This window comes from Maniola hyperantus, chromosome 9, assembly GCF_902806685.2.
Source record: "Maniola hyperantus chromosome 9, iAphHyp1.2, whole genome shotgun sequence".
Taxonomy (NCBI): domain Eukaryota; kingdom Metazoa; phylum Arthropoda; class Insecta; order Lepidoptera; family Nymphalidae; genus Maniola; species Maniola hyperantus.
This window is the reverse complement of record NC_048544.1, coordinates 7,162,127-7,182,600: the sequence shown is the minus strand read 5'-3', so window position 1 is coordinate 7,182,600 and position 20,474 is coordinate 7,162,127. Positions and strand designations below refer to the sequence as shown.

The window sequence follows — 20,474 nt, the reverse complement described above, 5'->3', positions numbered from 1 at the left end:
AGAGAATAAACTAATTTTTGCTGTGATTTATCATTAGTCATTTCAAGGCATCCATGCATACAAAAATTTTGCTATACGAAGCTTCGCCTGCCTGTTGTGTTATACTCTTTGTCCCATTCCAAACAAATCGGATCCAGGGCCGTAAAAGAAATTAAAAAAAAAAAAAAAAAAATCGGCGTTTACAAAATACGCTGCATAAAATATCCTAAAATTTAATAATTACCATGGATTGTCGGCTTTATGAAACTAAATTAGTGCGGCATAAAATATTTAAAGATATTAAAGAAAGTTTGCATAGGTCTGATGCAAAATTGCGTAATTTATTCGAGTTTAAAGATGATGTTTTGTACGTTTGGAACTCTGATGAAAACTGTATAAATAGTGTAAATTTGAAGCGGCTTGAGGACCAGGATACAGAAACACCATACCAGGTAACATTTTTATGCTTTTCAAGTTAATTTTGTAAGACTGGAGCGTGAGTCCCTACTTTATGAGGTTATATTGTTTTCTTTGCACTGCAGCGATGGTACCGTTCTATCCTTCGTTGTGAGAACTAAAATTCTAAACCTGCTCGCTCTATATTATACTAGCTTATGCCCGCAACTTTATCCGTGTGGACTACCAAACTTCAAACCCCTGTTTTACCCCTTTAGGAATTGAATTTTCAAGAACCTTAGCAGATCTCTACATTATAGTAGCTATTTGCATGCCAAATTTCAGCCTGGCCCGTTTAGTAGTTTGAGCTGTGTGTTAATAGATCTTTTCCTTTTATATATATATATATATATATATATACTAGCTGCCCTGGCGAACTTCGTTCCGCCTAACAGTCGATTCAAATTTTTAAATTTTTCTCTCTGTAAGAACCATCCTCGTACTTCAAGGAATATTATAAAAAAAGAATTAGCGAAATCGGTTCAGCGGTCCTTGAGATTTGCGATGAGCAACACATTTAGTGATTCATTTATATATATATATCTATACACAAGAGTAACTTTTTACTAACAACCCACTAACTTACAAAATAAAAGATAGATTGATATTAATTTCGACTACAGTGCATTCAGAGTTATTATACCTCTGGCTATAAAGTTGGTAAAACTGCATTATGTTGCCATATTGATGTAACCAGAAGCGAAACAGTTACATTGAAGATGATGTGGTTTTAGCTCCTACTCCTCGTCGCTACCTGCAGATACCCGTTAAATGATACATAATATGACTATTGGTCACCTCCTCAGCTTTGAAGTAGTTTGGCATCACCTATTTTAGCTGAAGAACTATCTCAGTTAAACTTATTTAACTGGAAGTCTATAACTTAATATGATACCAATTTTTCACAGAAACTTCACCTACTATCTCCACCTTCATTTTCTGTTGAGCATGTGATCAGCAGCGAATGTGGCAGCAGGCTCTGTATATGGGGCTCCAGAGGAGTTACTGTGGCAGAGCTGCCGACACGGTGGGGACGTGGTGGGCTCTTCGACTCTGGCAGTCAAACAGTCTTGTGCAAGTAAACAAAAAAACCTTGATCTCCTCTTTGTAAATACCTAATAAATAATTTGACAAACAATACACGAAAGCAGCCTGTAAACGTTTTCTTCTTTTCTTATAGGAGCTTCTCCTTAGATGAAAAGTTCCTGTATCTGCAAGGAGAGATACACCGCGTGCACTGGCACCCCAAGTCCCTTTCACATGTGCTAGTGCTAGTATCTGATAACACCATGAGGTAATGTAATAATATTTTTTTGACTAAGTATTTAATGTGACTAATTTTATCAAGACTATATGTACACGTTGTTAGGTATATCATAACATATTGTACGCTGATAGGCAGAATTTGGCTGTACCTTTTCGTTTTTGTAACATCCACTGTTTACCCATATTCGCAATAAAGAAATTTGTATTATATTGTAAGTTTGCCCATAACAGCGATATCACCATGGTATGCGATGATCCAGTTTAAGATGGAAGCGAAATTACTTGAAAGGGATGTGGAAGATTTATTAAACCCCTTTATTGCCTTCTAAACAGCATCATACTGAAATGCTTGGAGTGCCGGCTTTGCCAGTCGGGTGCTATAAAATGCAATCTGAAGAACATTTACCAAGTTGTAACTTTTACATTATTTATTCACATTACTACACAACCGTGAGAAGCTAGAACAGACAGATAGACATCACACATCACATTTCATTTTATTATATTAGTATGGACGTCTTTCAAAACTGACTTTTTATTCAAAAATATCGTCCTAAAGTTAGACTTACTGTTATTTTCAGGCTTTACAATATAGCCCTGAAGACTGGTCCAAAGTTAGTTAAAGTGTTCAGCATTGGACCGAAACCAGCCGGTGCGTTAGGACGAACCGTTCTCGATAGTTTTGGCGATGCAGCCGTGGACTTCACACCTACTCCTGACTCGGAACATCTGTTAATATTGAGCGGCAATGGAGATGTGTATATGATGCAGTGTGAATTGGATAATAAGAGGTGAGGATGAGATTATGTCAGCCCAGGCATAGACAAGCCACCAAATGAAATTTTATGTGAAGTAATGAGTTACAGGTAGAAAACTCGAAAGGGTTTGTGATCAACTGCAACACAGTGTCATACCTTAATTCATATATCTCACTAGCTGATGCCCGCGACTTCGTCCTCGTGGATTTACGTTTTAAAAAATCCCGCAGGAACTCTTTGATTTTCCGGGATAAAAAGTAGCCTATGTCTTAAACCCTGGATTAAGACATAGGCTACTTTTTATCCCATAATGTATCTCCATTCCAAATTTCAGCCAAATCCGTCTAGTAGTTTTTGCGTGAAGCAGTAACAAACATACACACACACACACACATACAAACTTTCTCCTTTATAATATTAGTGTGATTTGCTTGCCAGTGACTTAGATATAATATTATACAGTAGTTTGTGTAGTATATATCGTCGCTATTTTGTAGAAAGAGTGAATAAGCCATTTTTCCATGTATAACATCTATTATTGGGAATTCTCTCTCTCCGGTCGTTCCTTCATTGCTGAAGATCGTGGGATTGGGAATTAGAAGCAGTTAAAAAAAAATTGCCTAAATAAACGATTCATTTATAAATCGCTTATGTATTTCTATGTTCAAGGCTGGCCTGTAACAGACTTTAAATTAAGTTGTCTGCCTTTTTCTTATTAAGTACATTGGTAAGAAAAACATGAATACTCTAAAATCAGTACCAGTATTATTTTTTTTATAATTTTTTAGTGTTTACCTACACTTCAAGGAAATTACTAAATAATTTTAAATACATATCAAAAATTGTATAACCGGCAGGAATCGAACCTGCATCTTCTGGGTTCGCGCCCGATGCCTTGACCACTCGGCCACGGTCTCGCTTACTGCCAGTGACGAAATTGGTGATGTGTATGTTACTTCAGTACTGAAGCGACTGTTTAGTGCCATCTAGTAGCGACACTTTGCAGTTATCGAAACTACGTGTTTTGATATGTATTTAAAATTATTCAGTACCAGTATTTAAATTAATGATGTAGTTCAGATGTATTTTTCAGTCCATTAAAAACAAAGCTAAAGGGACCTTTAGCGATGTACCCCCCAGCGGACGATAACTACGGATCAGAGTCCTGTGCCATAACAGCTTTAGGAGGAGTCGACATACCCACACTAGTGGTCATCGCCAGTGCTTCAGCTGTGCTGTACCATTGCTTGCTACTGCCCAATGTGAGTGAAAAGATTAGTACTGTACCTGTACAGGAAAGATTAAGAGTGTTATCTCTGTCACTCATACCTATATGACGTTTTGTCGGTCTCAATGACAGGGACAATGCTCTACAAATCCGCTATCTTCTACTAAAGGTCGATGTACATTATTTTCTGCCGCGTACTGTACGTGTCGTTTTGTGGATCTCAACGACAGAGGCAACGCTCTACAAAACCGATATCTCTTTCTAAAGTTCTATTTTAAACTGAATTTCAAAATTTTTTTACCATCAGACTACAGGAATAGACGACGACAGCCACGCTCTATACGTAGTGGAATCCGTAGAACTGAATATCATAATGGGAGATGAACAGACGGCGCTGCAATATGTGTGCCCAGTGCATTTGTATCCAGTAAGTATATCAACTATATAAAGATATCAATCAATGTGGCATTGATTTCAAATTTTTACTGTTAGCATCATATACATACTATATGCCCTCGGCAACCTAGGCGGTCTATTTGGCTTCTGGAGCGAGCTTGGATGGCTGGAGTGAAGACTTTGGTGGGGAGGGGCGATGCACGCACAACAGACGGAAACGTTTAAGTGCGGAAACCAGCCCAGAGTGAAGAAGAAGAAGAAAAAGATACATACTATATTAACATATTTGTAAAGTTTTGGCAAAAATAATTTGCAAGGAAAAGCTGTATTAATTTTATTTCTATTTGATAATATTTGTTCTTTAACTACAAGATGACGTAAATAGACATAAGTTTCAGCTTTTGATGTAAAGGCATTTTTGAGGTAGACCCCTGGATAATTAATAAACATGTCTAAAACACCTACTTTGCCGCTGATAGGCCCCCCTCAATACAATATTGTGCACTGCAGGTGGGCCGCAACACGTACGCATGCGCGCACTCGGGCGGCGTGCACACGGTCACGCTGCCCGTCCTCGAGCGCCTGGCCGACTACGCCGCGGCGGACGAAGGTAAAGAGATAACAAACTGTTTTGTACTGCAGATGGGCCGCACCACGTACGCATGCGTGCACTCGGGCGGCGTGCACACGGTCACGGCCAAACAAACAGACATACCACCTTACAACTGCCACCGAAAGCGGTTTCACCCTCACCATCTTAGGCTGAGACCTATAGAGTGCACTTTGACTTTGCTCAGACTTATGACACTGTTAAAACGAGACAGCATTATATCGCTGATATAAAAATCTGATAAAGGACATTTATGCGCTCGCTTCGCTCTATCTAGTACCTAAGCATTAATTTTGCACGACTTATAAATAAATCAAGCGCGCATTTCCTGTTTTTACTTTAATATGAGTAGCTACTAGGTACCTACTGTAAAAAAATCTAAGAATTTCACGATCGCTTCTAACTCGATTTAACATTATGAGTTTTAAAGTGATGTAAGAAATTGCATGTACAGTTGTATGCAACTATAGTACGCGACAGGTCGAGATGGTAATCGGGGAGGGACACCCCCGCACTCTCCCGGGGCGGGCGACCGCTGCTTACGTGCGGATGTGCGGGGCGTCCCCCCGCCTCCTACCCTGATTTTCATCTCGACCTGTCGCGGACTATAGCTATTTGTTTTATTAATTGCATATACAAAAATAATTTACCCAGGCGAGCATAATACCTAGAGGTATTCTCTTCCAGGTATATTAGGTAAGTTACATGAACTACTATTTTATCTATGAAATTATCTTCACTTTTAGGTGACATAGAGTCAATCCTTCAAGCGATTTGTACTAAGCCCAGCTCTGCCCGGTACCTTTTGCACACGAGTGGGGAATCCAGCTCGGTCGTGGGGCTCGCGGTCACACCGGCCCCGCTGCGTACACTCCTCATACTATTATCTTCGGGAGATTTGATCACAAGGTACAAGTTTTATAGGAATGTCTTGTTTTTTTTAAATTCCATTACAAGTTACCTCTTGCAAGATAAAGCAGTCGTAAGGGGAAAAATCCAAACAGCTTGAATTTGTGGTTACATCACAAAAAAAAATTAAAATGTGTTCATGAACAAATTGATTAGTATTTTTATTAATCTTACTTTCAAAGTAAGATTAATATACCAAGTGGGGTATCATATGAAAGAAGACCTGTACATTTTAAAACAGATTTTTATTTATTTATATGCATAATAGTTTTTGATTTATCGTGTAAAATGTCGAAAAAATACGACTGTAGTACGGAACCCTCGGTCCGCGAGACTAAGGCTGAGATCTATAGAGCCGTACTTTGATTTTGTTCAGACTTATGCTTTAGTGAAAATGAGACGGATTTATGCCAGCGATATAGCGCTGTCACGTTTTAACAGTGTCTTAAGTATGAGCAAAGTCAAAGTGCGCTCTATAGATCTCAGCCTGACTCGCACTTGACTGGTTTTTTAAATTTTGAATATTATAGGACATTGGAACCCTGCAATTTGGAAGATCAGCTTTACAAGGAACTACAACTCAAGAATCCCGCCTTAGAGCAGGATGACATCCATGCTATACTCAAGGAGGTCAGTTAAATAAGTTTTTTTGACCTACACCTACTGAGCTAATCTATATACATAAAAGGAAAAGTTGAGTGACTGACTGACTGATCTATCAACGCACAGCTCAAACCACTGGACAGATTGGGCTGAAATTTGGCATACAAATAGCTATTATGACGTAAGCTTTTGCTAAGAAAGGATTTTTGAAAATTCAACGCCGGAGGGGAAATAGGTGTTTGAAATTTGTATAGTCCACGCGGACGAATTCACAAGAGTACTTCAATCATATATCCATTACTTTTCATTTTTTATTTACATTTCCATACTTAGATGCTTCCATACTAATATTGTTAATGTGAAAGTGTCTGTCTGTCCACCTGCTAGCTTTCACAGCCCAACAGTTTAACCGATTTTGATGAATTTTGGTACAGAGTTAGCTTACATCCCAGAAATTGTCATAGGCAACTTTTATCCCTGAAAAGCAAAGAGTTACCACGGGTTTTTTAAGTCGCGGGCATCATCCTGATATATTGGGTTGAAGTAACAAAGTTCTCTAATTACTCAAGACTAATTATATATTTTTATTACAGAAACAAAAACTACCATTCACATCAATAATAAAAGAAGTAATGGAGAGACAAGCGTCACAGCCCATACTCAAGTTAGACAAGAAAGAGGAACCCGGGCCTAAGGAGTGCTTAGAGGTAAAGTATCCAAACAAGCGTTTATTTGCTACATTAAATGAAATAAAAATATAGTTATACATCATACTATATTTTATGAGATACTATCGATCCGCCCTGGCTTCACACGGTTGCAATATACTAATGTGGTGTTAGTGTGCAACGCACCATCCGTCCCCGCCTCGTGTCTCTGGTACCAAGACCGTTACGCATGCGGTGCGGCGCCGCATGTCGTAACGCATCGTGTGGCATGGTAAAGTGATTTCTATGTAAGATATCGCAGCGGCACCGCTCAGGCGCCGCACCACCAACGCAACGCATCGTGTGGCTTCACTCTAACGTGTAACGTAACGTGCGTCAGTATAACATGATAAAACTTGGGAATATATTAATTCGTTACAGTTACTGACGCAAGCGACGCTCAAGCTCCGCAGTGAATACATACTGCGTCAACAGCGCGCCTTGGAAGTGATCACCAGGAAGATCGCGGCGCTCACCGCCCTCGGCGCGCAGCATCGCGACTGGCTTGCCGACTTGAAGGTAACTGACGCAAGCGACGGTCGAGCTCCGCAGTGAATACATACTGCGTCAACAGCGCGCCTTGGAAGTGATCACCAGGAAGATCGCGGCGCTCACCGCCCTCGGCGCGCAGCATCGCGACTGGCTTGCCGACTTGAAGGTAACTGACGCAAGCGACGGTCGAGCTCCGCAGTGAATACATACTGCGTCAACAGCGCGCCTTGGAAGTGATCACCAGGAAGATCGCGGCGCTCACCGCCCTCGGCGCGCAGCATCGCGACTGGCTTGCCGACTTGAAGGTAACTGACGCAAGCGACGGTCGAGCTCCGCAGTGAATACATACTTCTTACGCGTACTAATTAGGCTTATTTCAGGACGTCCTTTAATAACGTCGCAACGGTGCAACGGATTGACGTGATTTTTTGCAGTAGTAGATAAAGACCTGGAGAGTGGCATAGGCTACTTTTTATCCCGGAAAATCAAAGAGTTTCCACGGGATTTTTAAAAAAACCTAATTCCACGCGGACGAAGTCGCGGGCATCAGCTAGTAAGCCTATAAAGACGAAATGTTAGTAATAGAATTTAAATCTTTTTTGTTCAAATAAACTTTTACTAGTAGGTACTTTTGAATCGTTAAATGCATCCATCACTGGTACGGAATGCTTTTCCTATTGAGAATAACCAGCTAGAAACTCGGCGGTTGCTCTTTTCAAATATTTGATAAAGCAATGTTATACCATGTTAATGAGACATGTCAACATAGTGTTAATACCTTGTTAACACGAATATCTTTTGACACATAGTGTCAATTTTAATGCCCGGTACACTTGGGGCGCTTCGATCGGCACTAAAAATTTTGTATGGCACACCTTTTCTAGCGAACTTGTATATTAAGTTTATTTCAGTGTATTGGCCTTTGAATCAATAATTGTGATGTAATTTGGACAGTGTTTTTATTCTCACCCAATCAAGTGTACTCACTTCACTTACTGTATGTTGCTTTTTAACTTCGTCTGTATTTTTGATATTTTGATTTTTTTAGTTGGGCATCTAAATAATGTTCAGACAGCAAAGAAAAACATGGACACACATTTTTAATTACAATAGTAAATTTAAAATATATTATAGTTTGGATTATTTTACATTTTAGAAAGAAGTGGAAAACGTGCACCGTCAATCGAGGGTACTGAAGGAGAAGCGGGCCTTAGTTGAGAAGCGCCAGGAAGACATGAAATACAGGTAACATAGATTACTAATTATGTCCCATTTCGATATCGAAATCAACATTTATTTATTTCGTGTAGGACAGCTAGTGTATCTTATATGTTACGTCTGTTACCCTACCACCGCCGTCCGCCACCGGTTCCGAATGAAAATTCTACTGAAAAGAACCGGCAAAAAACAGTTGCTCTTTTCATATAATAACAAGTTATAATATTATCAATGTAACTTGACAGATAGGCGGACAGCGGGGGCTTAGTACCCCGGCCCGTTGGCACCCTTCCGATCATCATCATCATCAACCGATAGACGTCCACTGCTGGACATAGGTCTCTTGTAGGGACTTCAACTCTCAGGGAAGAAGTAGGGTAGACATTAGCGGCGTAAGGTTCTGGAGAAGATGCCTGCCATACAAAATGACAGTTATTTTTAGTGCCGATTCGAAGCGCGTACTAATATCGGAAATTAAAATTGACACTTTATACCAAACTAGATGATGCCCGCGACTTCGTCCGCAAGGATTAAGGTTTTTAAAATCCCGTGGGAAATTTTCCGGGATAAAAAGTAGCCTATGTCCTTCCCCGGGATGCAAGCTATCTCTGTACCAAATTTCATCGTAATCGGTTGAACGGATGGGCCATGAAAAGCTAGCAGACAGACACACTTTCGCATTTATAATATTAGTATGGAAGCATGGATGATCTTCACGTTAATACGCCGTGCACGTGCCGAAGGTGATATAATTTTTAGTTTACACTTGTATGTGTGTGAACAGATGTTCGGTAGTAGTGAGGAACTTGCGAGCGGGCGACAGTACCGGCGAGGAGAGGAGGCTGCTGGCCGAGCTGCTGCAGCACCAGCGCCGCGTTGTGGGGCTGATCGAAGAGAGACACAGACTCCAGCAGCTGAAGGAACAGCAGCAGGCCGAGGTGAGGGACTTGGTACTGGTTGTTGTTATAGGAGAGGCGGCTGCTGCAGCGCCAGGGGCGCGTTCAAACACGCCGCAACGGATTGACGTGATTTTTTTGCATGGGTAAAAACCTGGTGAGTCCCATACGCTACTTTTTAAAATCAAGGAACTCCCACAGGGTTTTTTTTTAAATACACGTGAACTCAGTCGCGGGCGTCAGGATTTTATAGAAAAGTAGATCTAACTTCGCCCGAGTGGGTTTTTTTTAAATCTCGTGGGAACTCTTTGATTTTGCCGGGACAAAAGTAGCCTATTTCCCTGCCAAAATCACACAAAAATTATTAAAATCTGTTAAACGGGTGAGCTGTGAAAACTTCGCAGATAGATAGACAGACAGAAAGTAGCTTATATTCAAGACTTGGATGCAAGCTATCTCTGTACCAAACAGATGATGTTCGCGACTTTGTCCACCTGGATTTAGGTTATGTAAAAATCCCGTGAGAAAAAAATCCTGGAAAATGTTCTCACTTTAATTTTCCAGGACAAAAAGTACCTATCCCCGACGCTGGAACTCAAGCTATATCCCTTTACCAAACGTCAAGTTCGGTTAAACGGATGAGCCATGGAAAACTAGCTGACAGCCAAAGAGACACTTTCTCATTTTATTATATTAGTATGGATTTTTTTTTTTTGGAAAACAATTAAAAATGTAATTATTTTAAACTCCATTACAAGTTAGCCCGTGACTGCAATCTCACCTGGTGGTAAGTGATGATACAGTCTAAGATAGATCATGGGAACAGGCTATCTCAGAAGGGGTATGGCAGTTTTATTATACCCATATCACAGTTCACGACAGTTGGGGAACTTCTAACAAAACGTCAAGGCTTGGACTTCACTGGTAGGTGTCAAATGTTCCTACATTTGACGCTAGGTAGCCTATGAATCGCCTACTTCTCTTTGATTTCATGTCACCCATAGCCTAATATTTGACATATGGTCGATTCAGGATCAAACCGCTCCCTCTACTCTAGTTCACTCTGCTCATACCCCTTATCGGTTTCTACTTTCAACACGGCATAGTACTGGATTTTTTATTGTTTTGATTATAAATTCCAGTTGGCAATGTGGCGAGAAGAGTACAAGAAGAAACAAACAGTACTCGGCAAGTCTCACAGCGACACCATATGGTCCATACTGCAGCAACAGTGAGTTTATAGTCATCTTCTGCTCGCCCCCCGATTGTGTAAGATAAACGTATTCATCGTTATCGTAATCGTCAAAAAATGCTGCTCTTTGATTGGTTGATTCGCTGTTTACATTTTTTAACAGCCAACCAAAGGGTAGAGTTTGTTGACGATTACGATAACGATGAATACGTTTTTCTTACACAATTGAGGGTCTGGTTGCTGATTTTTTCCAATCGCCAAATAAAACTACGAATAAAGTAGTCATTGTGACTAATTTCCAATACAAAAACTGTCAAAATATCTTTATTCCTCAGTTAAACATTATTTTGCCATTGAAAAAATCTGCCCATATTATTTAATGAGAGATACGTCATAAATACATTTTGAGATCTCACTCGCCATTTTAGCTTTATGTGTGTCAATTGTACGATTTTAGTTGGTTCACTTTTAAATTAAGGAATTTAAAGAGGAACCGTACTTTCGACATGACAGTTGACATAGAGCTAAATTGGTAAGTGAGATCTGACCTACTATGTTCAAGATACCACGATATTAGGGGTGACAGTGACAGTTCCCAATTTTCCGTTTCACTGCCTCTAGAAATCAAAACAATAATCTCTATCTGTTAGTTAATAATTTTTTTTAGAAAAATAGCACATTAATGTGCAGGCTGAAAATAAAGCAATTCATGGCCAAGTTATACTGATTACCCGTTTATTTAGAAACGAAGATTAAACATAACTCACCCTGAGAGAATCAGGGTATACGGATTCTTTTGAATAGTAAGGGTTTGGAGAGTATTTTAATTTTATTATATCTTTCTATCTTTTCAGAACCAGCCAGATATCGTCTCTAATCGAAGAAACCAAATTACTAAAGGATCAACTAGGGGTAGTGTAAAAAAATTAAATTACTTTAGATCATATGTTGATTACACATAATGTGATTCTTAATTAAAATTATTGGTGATTTTCATTAAAGCGTAAAAAAATTATATTTTCAAATATTTGTGAACCCGTTAGGCTTCCCTTACCCGTGAAGCTGTCAAAAATGGTAAAGCAAGGCAATGGTCGACTGAACGTCATAAGGCTTGAGGGTATAAATAAGTGCCAATGAAATAAAGATATGTGAATTTTTTGATTACAAGAGGAAGTAAATAAAAGAATTGATTTATTTCTTCAGTATTTTATTGAGATTCATCTCACAAGTCTCTTTATTGTATATATTTTTTTAATATTTTCTAATACTTTTTAAATGAACACAAGAATTAAATGGCGTATATGTTTTCATGAGTATTATTACATTAATAATCATACATTGTTAAGGCCAAAAAAAATTTTTTTATTGTACTAAGTAATACCTTAATTTTGCGTAAAAGGCGCACTTATACGCGGCCCATACGACTGCTACCATGAACTGACATGGAAATCATGATACGAGTAAAACTAACAGCGATCACGCACTCATCCGATCCGAATCCGTGAAAATACGGATATAAAAAATATCTACAACATAATCAGCCGTACTCAGAGTCGCTTAATCGTTACTTAAGTTTAGTTAAAACGAGACAGAGCCATATCTCACACATGAATCTGTCTCGTTTTAACTCAATCTTAAGTAACGATTAGAGACTCTGAGTACGGCTGAATATGTCATAAGCTACCATACAAAACAAAAAGGATCGTAATTTCACAGACTCGAATCGGATTAGTGCGTAACCGCCGTAAGAGCGGATTATAGCAAACTAGCTGATGTCCGCGACTTCGTCCGCGTGGATTTACATTTTCCAAAATCCCGCAGAAACTCTTTGATTTTCCGGGATAAAAAGTAGCCTATGTGTTAATCCAGGGTATAATCTATCTCCATTCCAAATTTCATCCAAATCCGTTAAGCCGTTTTTGCGTGATTGAGTAACAAACATCCACACTTTCACATTTATAATATTAGTAGGATTAAGCTTTTGGTTCATTTTATATCATGGATTTTCGCAAAGTAACGCCTGCTTCTATACAACATACAAAATTAAAATTATCTTAATCACACTTCAATTAGCGGCCCCCAGAACATTTTGGACACTCGCGTCTCGTCTTCTGTGGTGAAGAAGTCTTTGCCAAGCTTTACGAACTCTTTGAGTGATACTTTTCCATCCTGTAAGTAATTAAAAATAGGCTTTGTTATGAAAATAATCTATATCTATACACTAGCTTATGCCCGCGACTTCCTCCGTGTGGACTAATTTCAGACTCCTATTTTACCTCTGGTTGTTATTCTAAGCCCTTGGGGTTAGAAACTAGAAATTTTGATAGTAGGTGCTTTTATAACTTTATACCTAGGATTTGCCTGAGGCCGAGGCACTTGATCTTGACTTGGAGCCCAGCAAATACGTAGTCCCGAACCTGCGTGACTTCAACAGTAACTTACCCCATTAGTGTCGATGGCGGCAAAGGCGACGGCGGCGTGCTCGTTGCTGAGCCCGAGGCACTGGAAGAACAGCTTGAACTCGTTCACGGAAATAAAGCCGGACTTGTCCTTGTCTACAGCCTGTACGAAAATATCACTTATTTAAATAGGTATATAAGGTATCATTAATCATACTAATATTAAAAACGCATCGAATTGAGAACCTCCTCCTATTTGGAAATGAAAGTCTGAAATGAATAAAGTGTGTCTGTCTGTCTGCTAGCTTTTCACGGCCCATTCTTTTAACTGATTTTGAAGAAATTCACTACAGAGCCTGGAAATGAGTAAAGGATGCTTTTTATCCCGGAAAAACTAAGAGTTCCCACGGGATTTTCAAAAAACTTAAACCACCTGGACGAAGTTGCGAACATCATCATCCCAGGATGCAAGGTATCTCTGTAGTAAATTACAGAGATAGCTTGCATCCTGGGGACGAATATAGGCAAGAAGTCTATCCCAGGAAAACAAACAGTTCCCACGGGATTTTTTAAAAACCAGAATCCACGCATACGAAGTTGCGGGCATCGTCATTGGAAAGCGCAGCAGCGTTGGCAGACCCCTCAATTAGAGACAACATCAAACAAGTCGAAGGGATTCAGACGCAACAAGACCGTGGCCCGTGAAATTTCCTACAAGAGACTACGCCCAGCGGGCGTCTATCGGTTGATAACGACGACCGCGACGAATAAGCGTAAATGCCATAAAGTTACCTTAATCTGATCTCTGTCACAAGATGCAACGAATATATTGCTCGTTGCTAAACCTACTTACCTATCCATATCTTAGCTTTGAATGTAAAGATAAAGTCGTCACTGGGACTTGCATGGGTACGTAAATACATATTATGTCGATTCTTAAGAAAGGCTAAATGTCGCGATTGGATAACTCCATACAAGCAAGCAAAAGTTTTATTGACGAGTTTTTTAAAACCTCACTATGGACGCACCTACCTTATCTTAACTCCTGCTTTTATCATTCTCATTAACTTATCAACTAATGCACTTAGCTATGTTTTTCTAATTCCTAATCTTTAGAAGTAGCTATTACCTTAAATATATACGGTAACCACCTATGGACCCTCTTTTTCAATGTCTTATCATTGAGCATGTGGTGCATATCTTCCAAATACTGCTCCACTGTGACGAAGTTGTAGGGGTCTATGGCACCCCATTGCTCCTCCCAGGTTAGCTGTAACAAATCAATTATTGTCGATGTTATACAGGTTCAATAGATTGGGCCCGTGGTTACACGTAAAACAAGAATTATTGTAACCTAAAAGCGAAATCAATATTCTTTTTTTCATCAACACAATAAACTTTGTCAGCGTAAAAAACGAATCCTGTCTGAAATCCCAGGATTTGAATCCATAAATGCTAAAGTATGTCTGTCTGTCTATCTGCTAGCTTCTCACAGCATTCGTTCAACCAATTTTAATGAAATTTGGTACAGATATAGCTTGCATTCCGGGTAACGACACAGGCTACTTTTTATCCCGAAATCATGCATGCACAACTTAATAATAAGGAATTAGGACGTCTGTACTGGAACTGTGTTCTGATGATACAACAATGTACATTTTGATAATGATTACCTTGATAATATCAGTAAATTCTTTCGCCTGCGCATCGTTCAGATGCCCCAGCGCCTTAAACCTCTCGGACAACAGCAGGAAATCGTTGAATGAGATCAGACCGTCCTTGTCCACGTCAAGAATGTTGTGCACTGTGCGCATTTTCCGACGCCAGAATTCCGACTGTAACAATCAGGACATGTTTGGTTGCCGCACCAACCCGTGCTTTCGTGATTCCTTTCGTCAAAGGTTACCTGGTTGCATGCTACAGCTTTAAGATTAAGATCCTTGTATGTTTTTCTTTAACTATATGTTTGTGTTGTGTGCAATAAAGTATAAAAAAAATTTAAAAAAAACCGCCTTCCAAAACCACTACAAAGTAAAAAATAACTTTTGTTTCTACACTTGTACCTATGTATGTATGAAGTCGGGCGAGCATAATAAAAGAAACTAGAAATCAAAAGTGTACGTAGGTATAGGTTCGGCAACTTCCATATAAATTACAGATTCGCCGTCGACTGAGTTGCCGGGCGACTAGTCGACCGTGCGTACAGGCTCTAAGAAGGTATCAGCACTTACTACTAGGTGAGATTACAATCAAGAGCTTACTTGTAACGGAATAAAAACTAAGTAGATACTAACCCGATCGAATCCTTTACACTCGGTATCAGAATCGGAGTCACTTTCAATGTCGGATTCCTTTCTCCTGCGGTTCTCCTCAGGTCTGCCGTGCTGTTTGCTATAGTTCCTCCGAAGGGCTATCGCTCGTTCCAGTAAGCCAAGCTTGCGGGACTCTTGGTACTGGATGTAGCAGACCTTGCCATTGCACGCCACTTTTGTGTGGATGAACTGAGATCAAAAAAATTAAACCAGTTCAGAGAGAGCAGTTTTCCATCTCGAAATATTACTTCCTTTAGGGTATATCACCCTGACTCGAATGCAAACCTTCAATCGTTGTTAAGTGAACTGTCAGCTAGGTAACTGATTGGTATCAATAGAAGGAATGATTTGCTCCAGAAAACTATCTAAGTAATAATATTAATTTAATGTTTAGTTCTGAATTGATGAGTGGGATTTTAAGTAGACTAGTAGGAAAATAAGTAAATCTACATCCTATTAGCGGTTAGTAAGAAAAAGTATGTCTGCGGTGTCTGCCCCTTTCCTAACTTTTGAAATGAAAACACTCTCGGTGAAAAAGATACCCTTTAATGTGTTAGGTTATTAAATGCTCGTATTTATCACGGGTGCCTCTTAATCGGAGGTCGGGGGTTCGATCCCGGGCACGCACCTCTAACTTTTCGGAGTTATGTGCGTTTTAAGTAATTAAATATCACTTGCATTAACGGTGAAGGAAAACGTTGTGAGGAAACCTGCATGCCTGAGAGTTCTCCGTAATATTTTCAAAGGTGTGTGAAGTCTGCCAATCCGCACTTCGCAAGCGCGGCAGTGTATGGCCAAAATCCTTCTCACTCTGAGAGGAGACTCGTGCTCTGTAGTGAGCCGGCGACGAATTGATCATGATGATGATGATGATCTACTACCAAGATATGGAGTATATTCTACAAACAGTAAAACCAAAGGGTCAATGCTCTTAGAGTGCCCTTCCTTCTCTACCTTGAAGCACAAAATAACAAGGTAAGTATCTACTTGAAGCTTTAATACACAAGCATAATATACGTTGTTCACTTTATAACTGATGGCATTACATCAGTCTCATTATAAAGATAATATTTTTTAATGAATGAATTAAATGAAACGAGTAAAGATGCAGACAGATAACTGTGGTGTGGTGTGGTGTCACAAAATAACTCGGTCGCACACCTACCTACCTATAATCAACACAGGTTTTATTACGTAAACGCACATAAAGACAGTTCAGAATAGCATAGGAATCTCTACTTTAGAATATTTCTAGCACTAATAGTCTCTGAAATTAACCGAGGACGGACGGACAGACGGACGGGCATGGCGAAACTATAAGGGTTCCTTGTTTACTACGGAACCCTAATAAAAACGAGACCGAATTTAAAATTGTGAACTCCGTTTGACCTCAAACGATATTGGGCACATCCACAGAACATCAATAAAAACCGGTCAAGTGCATGTCGGCCCCCCGCGCAGTAGATGGTTCCGTAGTTGCTCGTCACAATATACCTACTAGCTGTTTTACACATCTAAGAACTTCATCTGAGTAATTTTCAATGAAATACAACTCCGTAACATCCCACGCCATCAGAGAGACGAGAAACTTCAATATTTTATTTTAGGTAGGTACCACTTTGTCCGATGCCAAATTATAGCTTTCTAGTACTAATAGTCTTTGCGCTTTTAGAAGCCATAAGGGTTCCTTGTTTACTAAGGAACCCTAAAAACGGATCATCGTTGCAATTGATACAATTTAAACCACATTATTTACAAAGTCACATATAAACAGTTCCGTTTGTTATTCAATTGAAATATGAACTCAAAATGTCGTTACATAAAGGTAGGAACATGTATGGTAGAGTCAATGTTACTATATCGTACCTACCTATGTAAGTTACATGTACAGGTATGTAAGTATAATACCTAGCTAATGTTTGTTTGTTTATATTTTGTGAAGGCTTCAGATAGACACCTCGTTCCCTCATACGCATATCTACTTTATGAGTGCGGGCCCCACGCAAGTGTGAACTTGGATTTAACGCGGTCATTGAACTTACTATCATACTAAACGCAACTACGTTCAAACTACAAATCTTGTGAAATGTTTACTGATTTATTTGACTATAAGGTTTCAATAGTTTTCGTTTATAGTTGGATTGGCTTTAAAAAATTAATATGCAGCCCAACAGCTCCAACACTAGCTTCTATCTAGCCCTTGATTTTTTACTTTAGGATATGTTTTAGGATTAGGATTTGTCATGATACCTAGGTTTAATTTGTCATGATACAAGATTATGTGTCATGATACCTAGTAGTTTGTCAAATCTAACGAACTAGATAGATAATTAATAGCTACTAATTATTTGCACGAAGGACAATGAATACGTACAACAATTTAGGTAGTTAAGTTTCTTCATCTTTAAAATAACGAAACTATATTTTTCACCCTCTAATAACTACGGAGAAAGCGACTGTACAACTCCTAATTATAAACAAATATAAGTAGGTAGTTAGTAGGTAGATAACACAGTCTCCCAAATAGGCTACGTTTAATGAAATCTGAAAACCTTGTGGTACGAACTAGCCATTACAATTATTTTACGCGTAGTCAATATTGCGTAAAAGTATTATATAAACAACATGGTAACCAGCACGTAGGCACATAAATTTTTGTTTACAAAATATGTTGTTTGTTATTATTTATTACTTACTGATTTTTTTAGGACTCAGTTCAAGGTAAGGCTTTTAAGCATATCGTAATTTAATACCTACGGTATGTTATATTATGCAGGTATGTTTATGTTGCGCCATAAGAAAGCTGTATAATATAGATAGATACCTATCTGTTTTCCCAAATTCTTACTTGATTTTCTCTCTCTTATCTTTATTACGTAAAATTAGTAATAAAATTATTGGGAATTTTCTCTGCATGGCATATTTTCAAAGAATATTTTGCTGTCACTCGCTTCAACTACAACTTTCTATCGAACTAAAATATGAGGGGGCCTAAGTAAACCTGTAAGATCCCTCATTAGTTTATCTAAGTATTTAGTCCGAATATAATTATTACCTTTTCGTAATAAATTACACTTTTTGATGGTCGGTTGTTGCATTTGTAAGATGATGATATACCTACTACAGTGGTGATAATATTTACGTGAACTTAAAACTAAAGCTACGAGGATTCCAAACGCGCCCAGATCTGAGAAGACCTGGGCGTGTATATATACTTTATACTTTGATACAATATCTATACAAAGGTATTATTGCTCGTTAACTTCGTTTGATAGCTGGTCGATATAAGGTTATCGAGGGTCACCGCATTTTTATAAACGAAAAACGTTTTTGTATTTATCAAGTTGACTTTACAATAATAAAAGGCATATCTACCTAATGAGAAAGTTCGGTTCAGTAAGATAACGAATTTAACGCCTTTATAATGCATCGAATGCATCCATGTGAAAATTTAAATATGAAAAACCTATAAGAAATTTTATCTACAAGATTAATGGAATGAGTCTAACTTTTAACAGAATATTTTACTAACAGACGTTGATTCTCTTTTCGATTTTTTGAATGATATAGGTAGTAGGTACCTACCTACTATAAATTCGAAAGTGTGTTTGTTTGTTTGTGTTCGTTCTTCCTTCACGCCCTAACTAAGCAACCAGTCGACTTGATTTTTGGCATAGATATAGTTAAAAGGACGGAGAGAAACATAGGCTACTTTTTATCCCGACAAATCAAAGAGTTCCCACGGGATTTTTAAAAACCTAAATCCACTCGGACGAAGTCGCGGGCATCAGCTAGTTAATCCATACTAATATTATAAATGCAAAAGTGTGTCTGTCTGTCTGCTAGCTTTTCACGGCCCATCTGTTCAACCGATTTTGATGAAATTTGGTGCAGAGATAGCTTGCATCCCGGGGAAGGACATAGGCTTACTACCTACTTTTTATCCCGGAAAATCAAAGAGTTCCACGGGATATTTAAAAACCTAAATCCACGCTGACGAAGTCGCGAGCATTATCTAGTTATAAATATGGAAGACTGTCGTTTTTATTTACTAATACGACATATCACGTTAACCAACCAATAGATATTTTGGACGAAGAACCATCGAATGTGATCGAATATTGGATCAAAAAGCCTATATCTATCGGAATGTTAAAAAGGTAACATCATAAAAAAGGGTAGGTAGAGCCCGTAGAGCCCATACTGAATGTTTTTTTTCTTTTATTTATTTGAGTAAGAATGAAAAAGAAGCATTTTTTGTAAGTAGCAAGTACCTAACTCCGACCGAAAAACCGAACACTCTAGGTCTCTAGGTACGTGTCTCTCTCACTCAGTGTCTTGGTACGTGAGGGACTAGATAACATACCTACTAAGTATAGTATACCAGTTAGAGGCTGCGGTCGTTCGTTGCTTGCAACGATTTTACTAATTATTATTATTATTACTATTAGTAATCAACTAGGTAATTACCTATTACATAAGTACTATGCTAAAGGTGTAAAGTTATCTTAAGTCAAGTTCAGGTAGTTTCTTCACTTATATCGATGGTAGAAAAAATCAGGTTTGACTTAAATATTACGTTTTAATATACCTACCTACCTATGTAATATCTATGCTGTTTTACTTTAAATTAAATGTGATATTTATTATCACATACCTTTATCTGATTATGTGCACTGGTATTTGAAAGGACAGCCGCAGTCTTCTCCAAATTGAATACGGCTGAACGCAGTCCATATCTCATTAGAGAGATCGCCATTTTGTCACTTTTATAATAACACTTGCTGAACCTTAATTAAGTAACTCATACAATATTTATTTATTAATTCATAACAACATTCTAATCTAAAGTTCAAAAAAATTAAAGGAAAAGTCAAATTAATTTTTGAATGTCCGCAACTTCCGGTAGCACCTCACGCGCAACTAAGTAACAACAATGTGATTTGGATTTCAAATATGCGTTCGGTTTTATTGGATGCATACAGATGGTGGGGAGAGTTTCCAGCCGGCACAAGCCACAACTGAACTCAATGATAAACTCGTAAACAGAAAA

At 38.6% G+C, this 20,474-nt stretch overlaps 2 protein-coding genes across 2 annotated transcripts; one reads left to right on the top strand and one right to left on the bottom strand.

Moving 5' to 3' along the window:
• The first annotated feature begins 116 nt into the window (after window positions 1-116).
• On the top strand, window positions 117-11,907 carry mbo (Nuclear pore complex protein Nup88). Its single transcript, XM_034971641.2, has 15 exons — window positions 117-431; window positions 1,344-1,513; window positions 1,616-1,729; window positions 2,283-2,492; window positions 3,553-3,721; window positions 3,995-4,114; window positions 4,594-4,693; window positions 5,440-5,602; window positions 6,133-6,232; window positions 6,799-6,912; window positions 7,294-7,431; window positions 8,561-8,649; window positions 9,407-9,560; window positions 10,661-10,749; window positions 11,565-11,907. Exons 1-15 carry the CDS (start codon window positions 225-227, stop codon window positions 11,629-11,631), a joined length of 2,004 nt encoding a protein of 667 aa, XP_034827532.1. The 5' UTR covers window positions 117-224; the 3' UTR covers window positions 11,632-11,907.
• Window positions 11,901-20,470, bottom strand: CBP (sarcoplasmic calcium-binding protein). Its single transcript, XM_034971671.2, has 6 exons — window positions 20,079-20,470; window positions 15,404-15,610; window positions 14,783-14,944; window positions 14,239-14,379; window positions 13,153-13,272; window positions 11,901-12,879 (listed from the first exon to the last, which is right to left on the bottom strand). Exons 1-6 carry the CDS (start codon window positions 20,178-20,180, stop codon window positions 12,769-12,771), a joined length of 843 nt encoding a protein of 280 aa, XP_034827562.1. The 5' UTR covers window positions 20,181-20,470; the 3' UTR covers window positions 11,901-12,768.
• Between the last annotated feature and the right edge of the window lie 4 nt (window positions 20,471-20,474).

Excerpts from the sequence above, each read along its gene's own strand:
- CBP (XM_034971671.2), bottom strand. The coding sequence starts at position 20,180 with ATGGCGATCTCTCTAATGAGATATGGACTGCGTTCAGCCGTATTCAAT. Across the intron at positions 15,611-20,078 it reads GTGCACATAATCAGATAAAG|TTCATCCACACAAAAGTGGC; the intron begins GTATGTGATAAT and ends TTTTGATCTCAG. Across the intron at positions 14,380-14,782 it reads AATTTACTGATATTATCAAG|CTAACCTGGGAGGAGCAATG; the intron begins GTAATCATTATC and ends GATTTGTTACAG.
- mbo (XM_034971641.2), top strand. The coding sequence starts at position 225 with ATGGATTGTCGGCTTTATGAAACTAAATTAGTGCGGCATAAAATATTT. Across the intron at positions 432-1,343 it reads ATACAGAAACACCATACCAG|AAACTTCACCTACTATCTCC; the intron begins GTAACATTTTTA and ends AATTTTTCACAG. Across the intron at positions 7,432-8,560 it reads ACTGGCTTGCCGACTTGAAG|AAAGAAGTGGAAAACGTGCA; the intron begins GTAACTGACGCA and ends TTTACATTTTAG.